This window comes from Propithecus coquereli, unplaced genomic scaffold, assembly GCF_000956105.1.
Source record: "Propithecus coquereli isolate 6110/MARCELLA unplaced genomic scaffold, Pcoq_1.0 Scaffold39, whole genome shotgun sequence".
Lineage (NCBI taxonomy): Eukaryota > Metazoa > Chordata > Mammalia > Primates > Indriidae > Propithecus > Propithecus coquereli.
Genome location: NW_012149618.1, coordinates 727,784 through 748,267, shown reverse-complemented (window position 1 = coordinate 748,267; position 20,484 = coordinate 727,784). Strand labels below are relative to the sequence as shown.

Genomic DNA, 20,484 nt, shown 5'->3' with positions numbered 1-20,484 from the left:
TCTCCCACCTCAGCCTCCCAGAGTGCTGGGATTACAGGTGTGTGCCACCATGCCCGGCCCCTACCTGTCTTTTTTGTTCAATCTTCTATTCCCTTATCCAAACTTGATGTTTCCACACAGTCGCTCCAGTTGCTATCCTCTAGCCTCTGGCATGGGAGTTGAAGGTCAGTTAGTACTCTTCCCCTTCCTTTCCTGCCTCTGGACTTTATTTCCAGCTCAAGTGCTATCACCCTCACAACTTCTTAGCCAAAAATGATATTTCTCTTCTCTGAATGTTTGTAACACTTGTACAATGTTCAAAACATTTCTATAAACATTTGGACACATCTACAGAAGTTGCCCAGACATCTGTGAAGCAAAGTTTATAAGGGGTAATTTGTTCAACAGGTATCCGTTCCATGTCTACTGTAGCAGGCTGTACTAAGAGCTGAAGATAAAACGATGAGTAGAACAGTTTTTGCCCTCAGGTAGCTAAGACTCTAGTGAGAAGAAAGAGAAACAGAATACAGAGAGAAGTGTACAAGGTAATACAGGTATACTTCCCCCCACCCCTTAGATACCATTCCACGAAGATACCAGACACTAAGATTTTCCTTTATGAAAGATGTTGACCTGAATATAGGTAAGTGGATGGGGTCTCCCAGGGAGAATTGGTGGAGTGCTGAGGCAGAGCCACCCCCAGGCAGCCAAGTGAATGAAGAGTTTCAAGGGGCAGAGAGCCGTCAAGTGCAGCATAGAATTTCAGTAAATAAGAACTGAAAACATTTAGCAATTGGGAATGTACTGGTGAACGTGAGTGAGAGTTTAAAAAGCATAATGCAGGTGGAAATCAGATCTCAGCCAATTGAAACAAGAACAGGAGGGGAGGCAAGAGGTGAGGAGTGTTCTTTCAAGAACCCTGAAATGGAGGCGAGGATAACGATCGAATGGGGGCTGGAAAGGTGAGTGCTGGGTCCCGTGGGGGAATTTTCTTAGATGCTTGAGCAAGTTGATGGGTGAGGAAGAGGGGAAGGAAAGGAGAGATTAAAGTTACTAAAAGAATAACTGATGAGCGAAGTCCAGAGAAAATGGGAAGAGATGGTGTCGAGGTCATAGGAAGGGACTGGCCTTGAACTGAGAGAGGGGAAACTTCTTTTTTGAGACTGGAGGAAAAGCAGAGGGGGAAGATATGGAAGTCATAAGTTTACAGACTGGAGGAGGCAGAAAGTTGAAGGTCACTGTACCTGTTGATGATTTTCCTGTAGAGTAGGAGGCATATAGTCTTTCATAACACTGAATAAACTTACTGAGCACTGTATTGGACGGCATAACATAGTGGTTAGGAGCCCAGACTTTCTTGTCAAACTGCTTGAGTCCAGATTTGACTCTCATGCTTTCAAGCTCTATGAACTTGGGCAAGTCACTCAACTTCCCTGAGCCCCAGTTAGGGGTTCACGGTAGTGCTATGTGGATTAAATGTGTTAGTATGTACAAACCCCTTAGAGCAGTGCCTGGCCTTTGTACTAGAACCTACACAGAGGAAGATACAGAAAGCACAGCCCTCAGAGTTGCCCACGCGAGTTCTCAGTCAAGTAAGCCAGGCGTCTGCTTCCCTTTCTGCTAGGGAGTGATGCCATGTAAGTACCATCAAGCACTCCCTGATAGCTCCATTCAAGCCAATTAGGAAAATGTTTCTAAAGGACATTGCATCTTTCAAACATTTTTAACTTCTGAATTCTTCAGTAGGATATAGTGATAAAGCCAGACAGAAATGAGCGTCTACATAGCGGGGAGGCAGAAGCTCAGGCAAATCCCTAAAGCAGAGACCTGAGCACCCATAGCTGAACTTCACCCCAAGTGGGGAAAGCCCAGGTACTTATGTGCTGACCCCAGCAAGGCAGTAGCAGGTACGAACTAAAATAAAATCTTAAAGCCCCAGGCTGACTGAATGGACTCCCTCTTGGCTAAGGGGACCCTAGAAAAACCTTAAAGCTAAGTTGCAGGCTATGAGGTCAGACAAAATTCCTGCCCTCTCCTTTTTGGAGTTACTCTTTGTAACAATAGGAGACTAAATCGTTAACAGGCCTAAGACCACGCAAGACAAAGGTTAAGCCACATCAATTTACTTAACAGTTGAGTTTCTGGTGAGGGTGTCTCTGATTAACAGACATCCTTACCTTAAAACATTCCAAGGCTTTAGGCAAAGCTTCATGTCTTTAACCAATTACAAATCAAAGAATCCTTAAACCCACCTATCACCTGTAAGCTCCCTCACCCCACCCCAGCTGGAGACGTACCCCCTTTTCCAGCCAAACCAATGTACACCTTCCACATATTGACTTATGATCTTACATGTAATTCCTGGGCACATTTTCTCAGAACCTCTTCAAAACATGTGCTCTGGGCTGTCAGTCACACATACGTGGCTCAGAATAAACCTCTTTAAGTTATTTTACAGAGTTTGAGTTTTCCCATTATATAGGGAAGCAACAGATTTTCTTCTTAGTTTCAGCTTAAGGCCATTATCTTTTGAACTAGATCAGTGGTTGTCAAAGTGTGATCCGGTCCCTAGATCAGTATCACTTGGGTACTTGTTAGAAGTACAAATTCTCAGGTCCCACACCAGAGCCACTGAATCAGAAACTCTGGTGCTGCCTAGAAACAGCCTGGCCTCAGAGGCAGCCAATCTAAAAGCTGAACAATAAATGTGTGTAATTAAGAATCAACACATTACGAAAGTGTATAACGTGCTTACAGGAAGGACTCTAGACAAGGGCAGGAATCTGGCACTAGGTACGCCATATCTGGCTATGCATACTAAGGTTACGGAAAGTGATGTATTCTCCAGTAGAGCAAAACCGTGTTGCAAGCCCTAGAACAGACGCTATATCCTTGAAAGAATCTCCTATGCTTTGGTAGTTTTCTTGTAACTGGAAAACGTTTTATAATTAACAACGTGCTTCCATACTAATCAATCCTGACCACTTTGTGATGCAGGCAGCCTTGCCTCAGAGTTTAAAAATTCAGGGAGGCTTTGACTTGCCCAAGATCAAAGTCAATGGCAGGACTGGGATTGAACACCAGGTCTTTTGTCAGTGCAGTTTTCTTAATCTCTCACAGTTGGTAACTGATTTGGTTTTCCAGCCATCTACATACTAGCGGGTAGTTCAAAAAGGGGTCATGAATAGTTCAAGTGCTGGAAAGCTGTATCTTCCATTTTAAATTGGTTAATTGACATTCTGGATTATAAATCAGCCTCTGTGACTGAGAGTTGTGTGACTCAACACCCCAGAGCCCAATTATCACTGACGAGCTGACAAAGTTGAGTTTCTGAACTTGAAAAGCTGAGGGTCAAAGCCTAGGTCACTGTCTCTCATGGCACTGGCAGACTGCACAGGTCTCCCCTAGAGAGGCATGTTAAAAATTGCTTGTTTTAGTTTTAATCGACATACAACTTCCCGACAGATTCTGAGATGCTGTCCTAGGCGTGTGCACTGCTCATCACTTCCTGGTTGAGAAGGTGGCGATAGTGAGCCATTGTTACGGATGGGAAGGTGTTAGTGTGGAAAAATGGTCAACAACCACTGCCCTTAGCTATGATCACCTCTCAAGTTTTAGCTGTCTCCTGAGGTCAAGCTTTGCACAGCACCAGCTTCTCCTTCTCTAAGATCCAGAGGTTCATAGGTTTTGAATGCTGGCGTAAGGCTGAATTTTAGCTGTGGGTTTGTTTGTTTGAGACAGGGTCTCGCTCTGTCACCAGGGCTAGAGTGCAGTGGTGGCATCACAGTTCATTGCAACCTCAAACTCCCAGGCTCAAGCAATTTTGCTGCCTCAGCCTCCCAAAGTCCTAGGATTACAGGCGTGAGCCACTGCACCTGGTGCTGTGGGTTTAAGGGTTAAATAAGTGGCACCCAAGTTCTCAACCTAGGGTCTTGAGAAATGAGACAAACAGCAGAGAAACAAAATATCACTTTTATTATCAATTGGTTAGAAAATATAGCTTTATGTGATGGCCTAAATGGGCTTACTACTTCCCTGTGCTAGGCGAAAGAGTGAATAGACAGAGCAGATATTCTCCCCAGTGTCGACGTTTTCTACTGGTCATCTGGAGAAGGATAAAGAGGACAAATCCCACATTCAATCTATCAAACTTCAATAGATTGGTTCCACTCAACCTGAGAAATGTGGACCAAAGGCAATCGTCCACCAACTGTGTTATTCTTGTAACCTCCATGAAGGAGAGTAAAGTAGAACAACAGACTAGGAGTATTATATAATCAATAATTAAGCTCATGTTGCAAAGGAAGAAAGCACCAAGAGTGGGGATGAAGCATTCTACCTCCTCCCCAATGCTGGATGTAAGGAATTCTGAAGAAGTGCTCATGACACAAGAGGAAGGCTCATCTGGCAACAGGTGCAAGATGTGTTAGCTGGGAATGGGGAGGAAAGCTGGGACATCAGTAAGGAGGCTGTTTGAAGTAATCAAGGCACAAGACTGCGATGATGTGGCTGCAGGAATGGAAACTGAACCATAGAAATATGGCGTTACTTCTTTATGATACAAATGGAAAGAGCAAGGCAGGTGACAATTCCAGAAGACTTGCGATAAAGGTTCAAGTTTGCTATTTGATGGCTTTGCAATGTTGGTTTGGTTGCCTTACCCGTGAATAATTCCTAACAGGATTATTGTGAGGATGAATTTATACAATACCCTACACAAGCACTACATAGCTATCACCACAATTTAGTCTCTTTCAATGCAATCTTCATACTTCTTTTTCTCATCTTATTGCATTGGCTAGGACCTCAAGTACAATAATAGCAGTTTTAACAGGTATCCTTGACTTGGTATTGATTTTAGTGGGAATGCTTTTAGACCTTCACTGTTAGGTACGTTATTTGTTAAGAGTTTCAACAAATAGTCTAATAGATTAAAGAGTTTCCCTTCTGCCACTGGTTTGCTAATTTTTTTTCCCCAATTCATAAATGGTTTCTTTTTTGTGTGCGGGGGACAGAATCTCACTCCGTCACCCCCGGTAGAGTGCAGTGGCATCATCATAGCTCACTGCAACTTCAAACTCCTGGGCTCAAGTGATCCCCCTGCCTCAGCCTCCTGAGTAGCTGGTACTACAGGTGCGCGCCACCACACCTGGCTAATTTTTTTTTCTATTTTTAGTAGAGACGGGGTCTTGCTCTTGCTCAGGCTGGTCTCAAACTCCTGAGCTCAAGCAGTCCTCCTGCCTTGGCCTACAAGAGTGCTAGGACTACAGGCATGAGCCACTGCTGCCAGCCCATAAATAGGCATTTTAAAATCAAACTTTCCTGCATCTATAAAATGATCATATGGGTTTTCTCTGTTATTACTGTGGTGAATTGCACTCCTAGACTTCAAATATCAAACCATCTTTGTTACTGGAATAAACACTACTTGGCATGATTATTTAGTGTGAGGTAGATGGCCTAGTTAAGAGTCTCGGGTCCCAGTCATCCTTTAGTCTCATGACTTTAAAAACCAACTATATACTAATGTCTTTCAAATTTATATCTTCAGTCCCAATTACTCCATTTCAGACTGTTGACTTGAGATTACTTGGATGTTTAATAAGAATTTTAAACTTACCATGACAGAAAAGGAACTAAACTGCTTCTATCTCTGTTAATGGCAATTTCATCCTGCAGGTTGCTCAGGCCAAGAACCTGGGAACCATTTTTGATTCTTCTCTCACATCTCACATCTGATACAGGAGCAAATTCTCTTGTCTCTACCTTCAAAATATATTCAGAATCTGACCCCTTCTCACGATTTCTCCTGCTACCATCCTGGTCCAAGTCATCACCTCTTGCCTCAATTATTGCAATAGCCTCATAACACGTTTCCTTGCTTCTACATTGCCTTCTCTAACAATTCTCAACACAAAAACCAGAGTAATCCCTTTAAAACCCAGGTAACAGCATACCATTCTCCTGCTTAAAATCCTCCAATGGCGTCCATGTGAATTAGAGCCAAAGTTTTCATTTGGTCTACAAAGCCCTACACCATCCTGGCCCTCACTGTCTCTTTGACTTCAACTCCTACTGCTTTCATTCACTCTGTTCCTGCCTCAAGACCTTTGCACTTCTGCTTGGAAAGCTCTTTCCTCTGTATTGCCAAGGTTCACTATCTCACCTCCTTCAGGTTGTCACTCAAATGGCACCTTCTCTGAAGGCCTGTTCTGATTTTCCTGCTTTAAACCGTGACCATTCCCCTCCACTACTCCCTATCCCTCCTTCCTTATTTTTCTCCCCAGCACTTGCCATCTGATACACCATATATTTTGCTTATTTGATCGTCAAGCAACCTTCATTAGAATGCAAGCTCCACGAGAGCAGGGATTTTTATTTTCTTCATTGATGCAGTCCCAGTGATTGGAATAGTACCTGGCAAAAAGTAGGTATTCAACATCTGTTTGCTGAGTATATTGTCATTACTACTAAATTACTTGTGAAATATTATTAAAAATAATTAACATACAATTTTTAAAAGACAAATCCTTGAATCTAAAGATTCTCAAGAAGACTAATCACAACTTACTTTTGAGCTGGAAATTGATAAAGTGACTGAAGTTATCTTGTTATTTGAGGTTATAAAAATCACATATCAAAGACTGATTTAAAAAACCTAAAACTGGTTCATTACACATTCTTTCCACTTTCATATATACTTGAAAATTTCCTTAATAAAAAGCTTTTGATGGAAGGTAGGATGAAAATTTAAAGCCTAAGCTTGGAAGTGCATGAGCCTTTAAATAGAGTATATTCTATAGGGAGCCTTTTTCCAAGTTAGTTTTGGTTGAACTTTAAAGTCTAGCTTGCTAAGTAATTATCATTTAAAATATAATCGCTAACATTAGAAGAATGTTAAAATGGAAAGTTAATTTAAAAAATTAATGCTTATTTTTATAAAAGTTTGCAAGTTAAAAAGGAAAATGAACAGGAAATATGCAGCGTAAAATTTAGTTCAGGCAGGTGTATGATAAATTATTTTAGACTTGAAAAAAAAGCAGGACTGGGCTGCTTCTTCAGTTATAAGAAACCCCAGGTAGGACTCTTGCTCCTGTTAGAGAGAGGAAGGTCTCTCTGTTCGTTGACCTGTTCCATCTGTTCACTTTCTAAGTCATTCAGATTTTAGAGGCACTGGTTTTAAAGGCCCAATAGAAATTTCATGAGGAGCTGTCTTATTCTTGTTTAATTCCAACATGAATCACTTCCCAGCAGCATTACATTATAGGTAAAGAAGAGAGTAGCTACATATACATTTTGAAAGGGAAGACTGGAAGTGATTGTCTCTCCTGATCTACCTTTTCTCTTTTCTCAATTAAGATGACTGTCAACCCAATCAGCTGATTTTCAGTGAGGAGGTAATATCTGAGAAGTGTAAAGGGTTTAACAGAAGCATATATCTATAAATAAAAGCTGAGAGCTTTATGAATATTCAAGATAACTGCTAATGTTCTGCAAGATCTCGAAATATGTGGAGGCCACTAGAGTGTGAGATTTTCAAAAACTTCTCATGAAAAGGCCCTGCATTCACTCACATTTCATGAAAAAAGGGAACAACTGTCAAGATAAAATCATGACCTTGTCTTGAACTCTTAGAAACGACTGCAACCTCCATTAGCTCAATGATCCAGACTCCCGGGAGACAACTCATTGCCTGGTCTGTCCATCAGCAACTTTCCCTTACTTAAAATATCAGCTTCAATCAGAATTTAAGATCCTATTATGTAGAAGGCTTTCAGGGGGGAGAAGTAGGATGTGCACCTTTTCTTTAAGGGGCTCACAAATTAGTGGAGAAAAGAGATGTGCATATAACTGTGCGCCAATGGAGGCCCAAACGCCGCAGCAACACAGTAAGTGTAAAGGAAAAGCTCATTGAAATGTGGGGACCAGAGAGGGCTCTGGGCGAAAACCAGTCACTAATACTAGATGCTGAAGGCTGCGTTTAGAAAGATTTCTCTGATGTTCGTGTGAAGGATGAATGTAAGAGGCAAGAATATGGTTATCGTAATCATCCAAAGAAAGATAATTGAGTTCTGAATTGGGTCAGAGACTCGCAGGGCCAGGAAGAAAGTGGCCACGAGGCTCTACACAGGCTATCTTCTTGCAGTTTGGTGAGATGAGTGGGAGGAAGTTGTTGAAAATGACCACTCACAGAATGATGATGTGACCAATTCAGATAAGAGACACAGAAACATATTTGTGGGGAATAAGTTATTTGGTTTGGGACTTAAGCTTGAGGTGCTGGCAGTGGAAGGGTGGGATCCACGTGGTAAGGTTCACCAGTTGGAAATTTAGGACTGGATCTTGAGAGAGATCCTGGCTAGAAGAGTGGATTTAAGATGCACAGACATGTAGGTGGTACCGAGTTCAAGAGAAAAGATGAAACTGTTCAGGGATAATACAGTGGCCTGTGTGAGAAACCCTCACACAAACTTAAGACATTTATACTTCAACAAAGCCAAAATTAGTGCTCAGCTTTATTTTCAAAATGGAAACCACTACAAGCTTCTAAGGAACTTGAGTTCCAGAGAGTAATTTTTAACTCATCAGGATTCCCACAGTCTTTGTGTCATTGTCCAATGGTGCTTTTATCTCTAATATTTGGATTGTGCAGTGGAAACAATGGCAGGTTTCATCCCAAGGATTGACTCTTGGGTCCAGCACTTCTTGGCCACCTGATCATAAACCTGAGCTTCAGTTTCACCATCTGTAAAGGCCTGTAATTGCTTTACACGATTTTGCAAATCAAATGTATGTAAAAGTGCTGTACAAACATGAGAAATTATTAGCATAAGAGTGGGTTATTAGCCTAGTACCTTGCCTGGCAGAGCAGAAATAAAAAAATCTCTCTTAACTGATGTAGAATCTCCATTGTCAGCAAAGCAGCAGCTTCAGCCAAGTATCTCTGTACTTTCTTTCCACACCGCCTATCACGGTGTTTGTACTGCGGCAGCTCATCAAAAATGCAACAAGCACCATAACCGTGGCCTAGGGTTTTTGCTTTACCTTAGGACCCATGGGCACAAACACGGGAGGACAATTCGATGAAATAGAAGTTATTCCTTTTAACATTTTAATTCTTTCCTCAAGCCAATGTCTCAGGTTTGCTATGGATACCTGTGGGCACTGCTTGCTTCTGTTGGTTGTACAAACTACCAAAGTTCTGAGATAAGCACAAATGATTAGACCAGAGCTAAACTCCATTGCACAGGAGAAAGATTCTTTGTCTGCAGAAAGATCAATAGCCAGGGAAGAAACTGAGTGCTTCCAAGGTCTGGTTCAAAAAACCTAGTATCCTCGGAGGAATTGCAGAGCCCTACCATTCCTCTGTCTCAAATAAAGGATCCTCTGTTAGCCATTCTTTTACCTGCCCCAGGAAGAATCCATATTTTCCAAAATTCTTTTAAGCTAAGGGGATGTTTAAAAAATTTTTAAAGCTAAGCTGTGGTTCCATGGAGCTCCTCATTTATTCCTTGTTTAGATATGCAGGACAGAATGCTTCTCCCAAATTGCAGTGGGACACCCTCCTGACCACATGCCAAAGACAACCCCTGGCTAGTTGCGCAGGCTCTGCCTCCAGAGGAGGCCTGGTCCTCTCTTCTCAATCCTCGAGTTCTTGCCCGTCTTTTCAAAGCCTGTTTTTAGAAGTTACTTCACATAAGAAAGCATTGCCTAAAATCACACAACGAGATTAAAGTCTGCAGACTCAGAATCCATCCTAAATCATATAGTCCAGGATAGTGAACCCAGAATTTACAATCACAAGACTTGGTTTCAACTCCTAATTCCATTGATAAATAGTAGTGTTTGTGCTATAACCTTTTAGGGCTTGTTTTTTTCTTCACAACAACTCTCCCAAGGACTACAGAGGACTAAATGAGATTATATACCTAACAGCACCTTAGATATTGTTACAGCACCAATTTATTTTCTTGTATGTTTTTATTAATAATACTGTCACCAGCTATAGATCACTGTGTAGAAGATACAGAGGCCTGTACTTCTGGCCAGATAGGGCTAGTTATGGAACAGACCTTAGCTATCAGCTGGAACAATTTCCAAATGAGGATTCCGAAGCCTAGCATTATGTTCCTCCTGGAGCCAAAGGCTGATTTAAATCACTTTGCAGCCCGCCAGCTGACATAATTCTAATAACGTGTTTATGAGAGCTCGGGAACACTGGTTAACAATTTAAAAAACCAGCTCTCTGGGGCACCTTCCTGTCTCCAGGCCCGCCCACGTGCTGTTCCTCAGAACTCTCCTCACTCTGCTCTTCACTGAGCTCTCTCACCACCCTGCACAGCTCACCTCAAATGCCATTTCTTCCTCAGCTGAGCCTGCCTTGACCCCCCAGACGAGACCTTACAAAGCAGTGTTAAACCCTCCTGTGTACCAGTTAATCCAGTTGTGACTGCATCACTCCGAGTCCCCCCATGAGAATACAAGCTCCACGAGGGCAGGCGCTGTGGATCTGTGGGATCCTTTCCTATTCCGAGTGCCCTGGATTAAGACAATAAAATGTGTCAAATGAGTGAATGAGGCCAGTGCTTTTAATTTTTTCAATCCTGTTAAGAGTTCTAGGGGCCATGAAAATACATAAAGAAAACTAATTTAGCGCTGGCAGAAAAGGTTCTGGAGGGAGGACTGCTTCTTTTGGCAGTTTTCTCCAATAAAAAGAATTTATGGGCTTAATTAAATCATCAAGATCTTCAGAGGTGCAGGAATGGTCACGGATCCGGCCTGTTCTCAACTATTCACCTCACTCAGGTGGATCCGCTCTTCTGGGGAGAGCAGTTAATGTCGACAAGGAAAGCGGCACAACGGCCTTTGTAACCAGACAACTATCCTTTGTTTTTCTTTGTCAAGGCCTAGGAAACCATTTCTAAGATCTTCTTTAGGAATGGAACCTTGCTTAGAAAAAACCACAAAGGAGGTGAAGTTTCTTTATGCCAACCTCACTTTTTCCTAATAGTTTCTATTGGTTTTTTCCTGTGTACCATTTAATCCCATTACCTCAGGGTCACTTTAAATCAATGTTCAGCCTCATCTAAAAGCAGCACCATTTTTACCTTATCCCAACTGTGAAAAAAAGGTTTTGTTCCCCCATAAATGATTCCTGACAATAGCTACCAAATCTATGCATATTTACATGTAGGAATGTGTGCAGGGAAATACACCCTCCCCTGCCCTCTGGAATGACACTTGCTTACCCGGCTTATCCCGGCTCTACTTAGCTAGGTGTTGCTGGATTTAGGCTGCCGTAGAAACACACAAACAAGAAACAGGGCCTAATTTCTATAAAATGCATTGTCACATTGAGGGAGCCTCCTCAAGTAAGATTCAACATCTATAACGATAAATGTTGGTATATTAAAAAAACCCAATAATCAAGAGAGATAAGGTATCTTGTAGAGTGCCGCCTGGACCAGATCTCCAGGGACAAGAAACAGCAGGGCAAGAGTGTTTAATCATCAGATACACAGCCAAAGCTAGAATTTCCTCAAGGCCCACTATCATGATTTTGCTTTGACCTTCTCGAATTTCAACAGGCTGGCTCATATTAGGGTGACTTCAAGGATCTTTGGCTTCAGGGATCCTTTCTTTTATTATCCTTTAATTACTTGTTAGTCATTTTGGGGCTCTGGCAATTTCTGCAGAATGTAGGTTTCATTTTTTTCCCTGTAAATGAAGAGGCAACCCGTGAGGTTGTTAAACAAATTCTATTCAGTAGCTGGAAAAGTAAATTTCCTGTGGAATGACAGGAATTACATAGAAGCAAGCAATTTTATTTTTCTCAAATGTAGCAATAATTTTAATCTGTACATACATAAAACAAACAGTGCAATTATAAAACCTTGAAGGTGACATGCATATTTTAAGGTGCAGTTGGGATGGGGGAGGATGTTAGCATCTCCAATTTTCCTTACCACTTTTTTTTTTCTAGTTCCTTATGCAAAAGCACTGAGTCAGAAAACTTCATCTGGAATGCTGAAGTTAAAGGTGAACTTCCTGAAGTATACACATCTAAATATCACAAACAAAATGGAAATGACCTTCTAGAGCAGTTTGGTAGGGACTAGAGTAATATGGCTGGGCTTTCAAGCTGGAAATGAATGAAATCAAGGGTGCATTTTCTGAAAAACTAAAGGAGATAATGTTTATAACTGAGTGTCCTATTTCTGTTTCATAGTTGCTACCCACACGAGCCCTTCCACCAATCTTTTTTATTCAGTATAGTTTCTGAACAGATGCTGTTCAATGGAGTTATCTGTTAACTAGGGGGTGGTAAGATGCAGAAGGAAGGACCTGGGAAAATGGCTTCTTCCTTGAAGTCTGAGTCCATGCTCTTCTTCCACTGATAGTTTGTATGGCCTTTTCTCTGCCGTGGAAGCAGAGGTAGCTGGTGCAGAACGTCAGACGTTGTCATCCTTCACAGGCCCAGGGATACAGACGAAGGTGAGTGATGGGGGTCTACCTTTGCTTCTTCCACAATACCTTTCTCAAGCTTTCCTGGCCTTGCAGTGGAACTTCTAGAACTAGAAAGTCAGTTCACTGGGTCCGTGACTCAGAGGCCAGGATGAGATGGGATGTGGCAGAGTGACAAGACACAAAGGGAAAATACGGTACCAATTAGCCTCAGAGCAGGGTGGAGAAATTTGTATTTGCACTGATGAAAATTCAAATTCCCAAAGTCAATCTAAAAAAACGAAGATTTTGAGTACTAATTTTTCTCTGTACAAGTAGCCTGTGCACTTCTGATTAGATGATCCCAGGGACACTCTAGGGCAGTATGCCCTAGCTCAGCTGGAACAGCTCTTTCTGGCAGTGGCATTTTGATTTGAACCCAAAATAAATCCATACTTGGCATCACAGTTATTAAAATAACAAAATAATACTAGCCATATGTAACTGCAATTCAGTGTTATATTTCACACACAAATTTAGAAAAATCAAGAGTATAATAAAAGCATAAAATTAAACAGAAGGAAATCAATTTCTACAAGAAATCAAATATATTTACAGAGAGATTTAAAGGGAAAAATAAGCTACTTGGATCATAAATTTAATTTTATTTTAAATAACTTTAGCTACCTCAGCTGTTAATACAATAAAAGCAGAAAGAACAGGCTGCCCTTTTTTTTCCAGATTTAATCAGAAAATTATATCTACAATAATTGACAGAACTCACTTCTTGTCCTTCACCCATCTCATCAAAAATTATTGCATTTTCCCCCAAACTGTATTTTTTGGATTCCTCTGTGAATATACTCATTTCATCCTCTTTCCTGGAGGCATCTTGGTTTAAATCCATCTTTAAAAAAAGGAGAAGGGGTACGAATGTGGAGGCAAAATATTCTCTTGAAGCCAACAGATACAGAGTTGCTAGAAGAAGCTGATTGTACACACAAGTTGCCTGGGGTCGGGCTAGGGGAGGGCTGTTGGTTTAGAGAAATGTGACGGCCTTTGGTGGACGGGCACAGGCAAAGCCCCGTGCGCCCTTCTTCCTGGGCAGGGTCGGGACTGAGCGGCAGAGGCGGAGCTTCATCTTCCTCTTGGAACTTGTCGTTTTGGTTCTCCTCCAGAAGCCTTCATCCAGATAAGAAGCCAATGACTGATTATAAAAATAAGAATAATTAAATTTGGCTCAAGAAATAGATTGTCCAACTGTTCTGCCTTGTAATTTTTTCAATATCCAAGGCCTTTACAAAGAAAGAAACAAAAACATCTTTCAATCTCCCAACAAAAGTGAACTCCTTTTTTTTTTTTTGCTCCAAATGCTACGACCTGAAGAATGGCTGCAGATTGAGATATCAAAAATCTCAGAAAAATATATAATATATTTGTATATCTCTGTATGTCTATTATTTAAATTTCACATTCCTTTAAAAGTGGTTATTCAGTCAGTAGCTGCTGAAGGAGGCTCTTCTGCTGGGCCTGGGGGGTCTGTGGTCCTGATGTGGGTTTTTGAGTTCCCAGTGGACCAGGCTGGTTCAGGTAAGGGTCCCCGCCTACCAGATTCACTGTACACTGGACGTCAGCAAACACCTGAACCTGTTGCACCTGCTGGAACACAAATAAAAGATGTGTTTAGACAGAAGGGTCTGCCCCCCCGGCTTATGAGTGGGTACTACTTGAAGTGGAAACTCACTAGAGCATTCCTCTAGTCTGTAGTCACCACAGAGAAGAACTCTTCTGTCTTCTTGTCCTACAAAAAGAAAATCGCTGCACTCATTTTGCTCAGGGTTCTGGAAAGTTCACACTTTAAAAATAAAATCAAAATTGGAATGGTCACGCCTCCTACAGGGTTGCCATCAATACTGAAAGTGTCATTGCTAATATTGCCAAGATTGGGAAAAGCCCAGTTTCAGGTGTCTGGGTATCCAGTGGTGGGTTTTAAAAAATACATACTACTTGGAAAACTGGTTTAAAACCATTCTATGGATGATTTTAGTAGGATAAAAAAATCTTTACGATGTCACTGAAAAATTAAAGGCTTTAACCCAGTATTAGCAAAATAAAACCACCACAACTCAGTAATAGGACATAAGCATCTAAGGTTAATGTCCAAAAGATTTGTGTAATATCTAAATATATTATTACATAGCTCCTTCACATGTTGGCTTTAGAATTACAGCAAAGTATTGGTAGAACAATTTTATATTTGACGTTTTTTCCTGATAGACAATCCATTTAAACACATGAGCTAAAAATAACAGTAAATCTACTAGCTGAGAACAGTGTGAATTTTCCCTTTTGTAAAAACTACTTTCAGTAATAATATATTTATTCCTTAAAAATGTCTAAAGTTGCATAGTTCTAGCATATTCTCTTGGAAAAACAAAGCCAGAAGTTAGTCTTTACCAATCAGACTTATTAAAAAGTTGTTTGTAGAACTGATTAAGGCCAATACCACATTGTGAATGTTCCAGACCAGGAATGGAGATGCCTTTTAAGGCATCTAAGTATATCGAACTAAGTGTCTCCAACTTCTGGCAAACTTGTGCCTTATGTTTAATAGGTTCATAAAGTATTTTAGATTAGTGATATAATTTTTTGGTTATTTATCACTAATTCATGCTAATTACACTCAGCTTTTCTGAAAACTTTTCTGTCCTAATTGAATAAAAGTTTTTTTCCATCAGCCCTCATTAGCCAAATGACAAATGTCCAATGTCCCGACCATCAAATTTCTACATCAGCCCAGCCCCTGGTCTCTTATTCTCTTAATCCATTTACATCTCTACTTTACTCCCTCTCTCAGAGAAGGCAGACAAGCCCTGAGTTGAACTTTTTAAGTGCCTGATGAATTAAATCGTTAAAGATCAGCACTGTTCTCACCCTCCTCTTTCCCTAGTTTCCCAAATTTTGCTTCTTCCCCACCCCCCATAATGCTCCCATTTGTTACTGTCTTCTTTAGGCTCTTTCTCGTGTATCTAAAACTCACCAATGCTCTGAGTCTATTCTCCAGCTGCTTCTGTGCCCTCCCCCCCTCGCTGTGCTCTTAATTTCTCATTCTGACTCTTTTCCTTCCAGAGCTTCACTGAGCCTTCCTCTCTCTCTCTAGGTCAACAATCCCCCTACCAGCCCTCTTCCCACTTCGATATTCTCTGTGTTCTCTTCCTGTTCTCTCCTCTGTCTTGCTTCCTCCCCATCACAGCTCCGGAGTACAGCCAGCCCCCTAGCACTCCAGTCCTCCTCTCCTCGTCTTTTTCTTCTCTTCTCCATACATCTGTCTCTGTATTTCTATCCAACTCACTCCTCAGCTTCAGTTTGGTAAACATAAAAACACTGGAGCGAATAGAGATTCCGTGGCAGGCTACAACAGAAAGAAGATTGCACTACTGAAACATACTGTGAGCACAAACAATAATACTTTTGAGGGACTGATTTATTAAAAAATAAAATCGACATATAAAATTTCAGGCCAGGTGCAGTGGCTCACACCTGTAATCCTAGCACTTTGTGAGGCCAAGGCAGGGCAGGAGGATTGCCTGACGTCAGGAGATCATGACCGGCCTGGGCAACACAGTGACACCTCATCTCTACAAAAAATGTCTTAAAAATTAGCTGGGCATGGTGGTGTGTGCCTGTAGTCCCAGCTACTTGGGAGACTGAGGCAGGAGGATCGCTTGAGCCCAAGTGTTCAAAGTTGAAATGAGCTCTGACAGCATTGTACTCCAGCTTGGGTGACACGGTAAGACTCTGTCTCTTTGTCTCTTAAAAAAAAAAAAAAGTTCACGTTTACATGTTTCTATGTATGAAATATTAGGACAGGGCATAAAGTGTTTTTGTCCAAAAATACTTAAAAACATTCTTGAAAAAGTCATGATAAAACAAACTAGCTGGGAGATGGGCATACTTGTAGCTCTGACTCAGGCGGTGCAAAGGTAATATATGTGACCAAAGTGTTTGTACCCCTGAAATATTCTGAAAAACAAAACAAAACACCAAAACAAAACTAGAGAGAAATTTCTGCTTCTTTCAAAAGAGAATACTTTTTAAAAGATAGTCCATTTTGGAAATTAAAAAAAAAAATTGAAAAGACTAAACCAAACTCTAAAACACATTTCAGCCATTTGAACAGTAACTTAAAAGGGGGGTACCTGAGACCAGACCTCAAAGGACTTCATATATTGCCACACCTTCCTAGATAGGTAAAGTGTGACACAAAGCTTTAGATTTGCCAGGTGAGAAGAATGGTGTGAGAGCTGAGTCCCAGATTCTGAAGATTTTCCAGCATAGTTTTTACTTCAATTCAAATACTGTCCCAGGGCTCCAGAACTCTAAAACTTAGCTGTTTTGCTTAAACTGATTTGGTGAGCTGCCCAGTGCATGTCTCTGGATGTGAGACTTTTGAAAACTTAGTGAATGAAGATTCTTCATTTCTCCCATCTCAAAATGCCTTCTCTTTACCCTCACAGGACTCAAATCCTACTTTCTAATGCTCAGACTACGGACAGAGCCTCCCAACTGATCTTTCTCCTCCTGAGCTAGTTGTCCATTGTGCCTTCCTTCACCTCCTCCACCCCAAGATGAAGCCTAAACTAGTAGTTTTATCATTGGTCCCCTTAGGGAGGACTCTTCATCTGTAGAAGTGAATCCAAATCCCTTAGTTTAGCATTCAAGGTCCCTGAAATTTGCTAATTTTAATTCCTATGAATTCTTATTACAAACGAAATCAGTAGATTTGGTTTCTCAGGACAACGCTAAGATATTTAACATATTATTTCCCTGTCTTTGTGTCCTCTAACTTCCAATACCCTCTACTTCTAACTCCACCCCTGCACTAGCCTCTGACAACTACTGTACCTTTCTCCTTCACTTCGCCTTGACACCTGTACTTCAAGGCCCAGTTCAGTCCCTAGTCCTGTGTAAATGCTCTTCCAACCATCTCAGCAATTTCTCCTCTCTTTGGACATTCATGGCTCTTATTACTCGTAATATAAATTTGATAGTTTGCCTTCTTTTTGGTTATGTGACAATTTATGTGCATATGTCTATATATTTTATCTTTCAGCATGCTCTAAGTGGTATGGCAGAAGCAGCACGGACTTTGGTATTAGAAAGACCTGGGTTTGAACCTTAGCTCTTCCTCTTCCAGCTTTGTGAATGGTGTAGTTTCTTCATCTGTGAAGAAAAGGACAACTACCTCCTTCTTAGCGTTACAGTGAGGCTTAAAAGAGATAAAGCACACAGTGCCTACACAGGGCCTGGCAAATCATAAGCAGTTCACAAATGAAACTTCCTTTCCTCACTTCTCTCCGCAGTTTGCCTAAAGGGCAAGGAACATATCTTATGTCTTTTCCTATCTCCATCTGTAGCATAATGCCTGTGTTAAAAAAAAAAAAAATTACAAAGAGACTAAACTCATAGTTACCAAAGTGAATTGAAACCTCCCTCTAAAATTTCTAAAGTAGGTTAATATAGGAAAGTGGCCACACATACTTCTAAGGAGGCAGAGCACACTGCAGGCACTCTGTTTTATCTAAACTTACTGAGATCTTTTCAGGTATTGTGATGAGCAATGAATTTTAGCACTGTGTTTATTTATAAAACAACAATTAGTGGCCACCATTTGTGATGCTTTTATCCTATCTAAGCATTGAATTAACCTTCTGAAAGCTTATCTCATTTAACCCTCTTGACAATCCTATAAGCAGGTATCTTAGTTTAGTGGTTATACAGCAGCTCAGGAAAGTTCTGTAACATGCCCAGGATGAAACAGCTAGGAAGAGTAAGAGCCAGGACTCACACCCAGGTCTGACTCCCAAGGTCAGGCTCTTAACGATGCTATGGAACATCCTCTGTATATCTAGAGTACCTCTGACAGCTCTGGGCTTAGAATTTTCTTACTGACCTGGGTTCCATCTGCTTCTGTTTTGAGAAGGTCAGTAGATGAGAGCTGGTTGCAGTACAGGCCTGTGTGTCTCAGTGCTGGATCATTTATCTATTAAAGATAAATACAAGACTAAATTATCAGCTAGTTGTTTAAGCTGAAGACCAAATTCTTCAATGAAAAACAATCTCGCTGAAAAATAATCTCATTGAGAGAAAAGTAATAGGAGGACAGCAAAAATAAAAGCTTGGCAATTCACTGTGTTGTTAGAAGTCAGGATAGTAGTGTTTCCCTTGTGGGGTTGAAGAGTGTGTAAGGGAACATAAGGAGAATCTCTGGGCTGCTGGTGACCCCAGTTTTTTGGATGTGTTCAGTTTGTAAAAATTCATCAGGTTGTATACTTTCTGGTATATTCTTACATATGATACTTTAATAAAAAGTTAATTCTCTCTCACACACATACAAGTTAATTAGCGATAGACTCCACTTTGATCAGATTTACCTTCCTGCTTGAATCAACAGAAAAACTGGACAAAATATGTGAAACAAAGGCACTCAGGACATTAGACAAAGGCAATGAAGGACAATGACCCCTAAGAGTTGGGATACAATTCAGGAATCCCTACCGTGGCAACTGCCCACCCTACTGCCTGGAGGGTATGTCCAGGCTGCAGCATGGAGACAGGGAACCCAGACAGAGGGTGGTAGGCTTCCTGAGTTAAGAAGATGCAGCTGGAATACAAAGGGTGGACTATCAGAGGAGAGCCGGCCAGAGAAAAAGCTCTGGAGATCTGCGGAGGACTTCAAGTCTGCAGCTCAGTACTGATCAGTTTATAGAGGCAGGGGAATGAATCACCTGAAGAGATGACATGGAGTAATTCCCAAAGACAAACAAAGGGCTGAGAATAGGTCCTGATCTCACCAGAGAGAAAAACATCATAATTCACATAGTATCAGGTAGCATACTAGAATGGCTTTACCTTGATAGTAAGGTAAAATTAGCCCTACATTAAATACTGCTTTGGTCCCACCAAACAAAAAGCAAGTCCTGAAAGGGGCAAACTGTTTTCAGGAAATCTAACCATGTCCCAGAACAAAGCTCAAGAATAGTTATAAGAATATAAACAAGGTAAAATTCATATGTCTGGCATTCAATAAAAAATTACCAGTCCTGCAAAGAGGAAGAAAAATATGACCCCTAATGAAAAGGAAAGCCAATCAATTGAAAGCAACCCCAAAATGATGCAGATGATGGAAATGCCAGGTAAGGATGTCAAGATAGTTATTATAATAACCGTATTCCATATGTTCAAGAAGAGGAAAGACTGAACAGATATGAAAGATGTGCTGACGATATGGAAGATATTAAAAAGGATCCAAATATAACTGTTAGATAATTAAACCGCAATGTCTGAGATGAAAAATATGCTGGATAAAATTAACAGATTAGGTATTGCAAATGAAAAAATTAGCGAACCTAAGGATATAACAATAGAACTATCTAAAATGAAAAACATAGAGAAAAAAATAACTGAACCCCACCCCACCCCAAAAAAATCCCAAAACCCAGAGACTCAGTGAACTCTGAGACAACTTCAAGTGGCCTACTATACCTGTAACTGGAGTCTCTGATTGGGGGCAGGTAGTGGTAACTGAAAAAATATTTGAAGAAATAAAGATTAACATTTTCCCAAATTTGACGAAATTTATACTCCCATGAATCAAGAAGCTCAATGAACCTAAGAACAAGAAACATGAAGAAAACTACATGAAAGCATATTATAACCAAATTGCTTAAAAACAGTAGTTAAGAGAAAAATCTTAAAATCACCCAGAGAGGGGAAAATACCAATCACGTGCAAAGGAATGAAGTATCATATGTAAATGAAGATAAAATGACAGCAGATATCTGATCACACATATTGCAGTGGAGCAACATCTTTAAAGTACCGAAAGCTGAAACTGCCAACCTAGTATTCGGTGGAAAGAACTTTCAAAGATGAAGGTGAAACAAAGACATTTTCAGACACACAAATGCTAAAAGAATCATTACAGCAGACCTTCACTATAAAAAATTTTAAAGGAAGACCTTTAGGCAGAAGGAAAATAATACCAGACGGAAATTTGGA

At 40.7% G+C, this 20,484-nt stretch overlaps 1 protein-coding gene across 1 annotated transcript in view; it reads right to left on the bottom strand.

Moving 5' to 3' along the window:
* Nucleotides 1-11,724: 11,724 nt before the first annotated feature.
* Nucleotides 11,725-20,484, bottom strand: part of NCOA1 (nuclear receptor coactivator 1) — an 82,741-nt gene continuing 73,981 nt past the window's right edge. The window contains exons 13-14 of the mRNA XM_012652405.1: nucleotides 18,377-18,466; nucleotides 11,725-14,082 (exon numbers count right to left, since the gene is read on the bottom strand). Coding sequence (XP_012507859.1) covers nucleotides 13,912-14,082; nucleotides 18,377-18,466 — 261 coding nt within the window. The 3' untranslated portion in view covers nucleotides 11,725-13,911. The remainder of the gene's footprint in view (nucleotides 14,083-18,376; nucleotides 18,467-20,484) is intronic.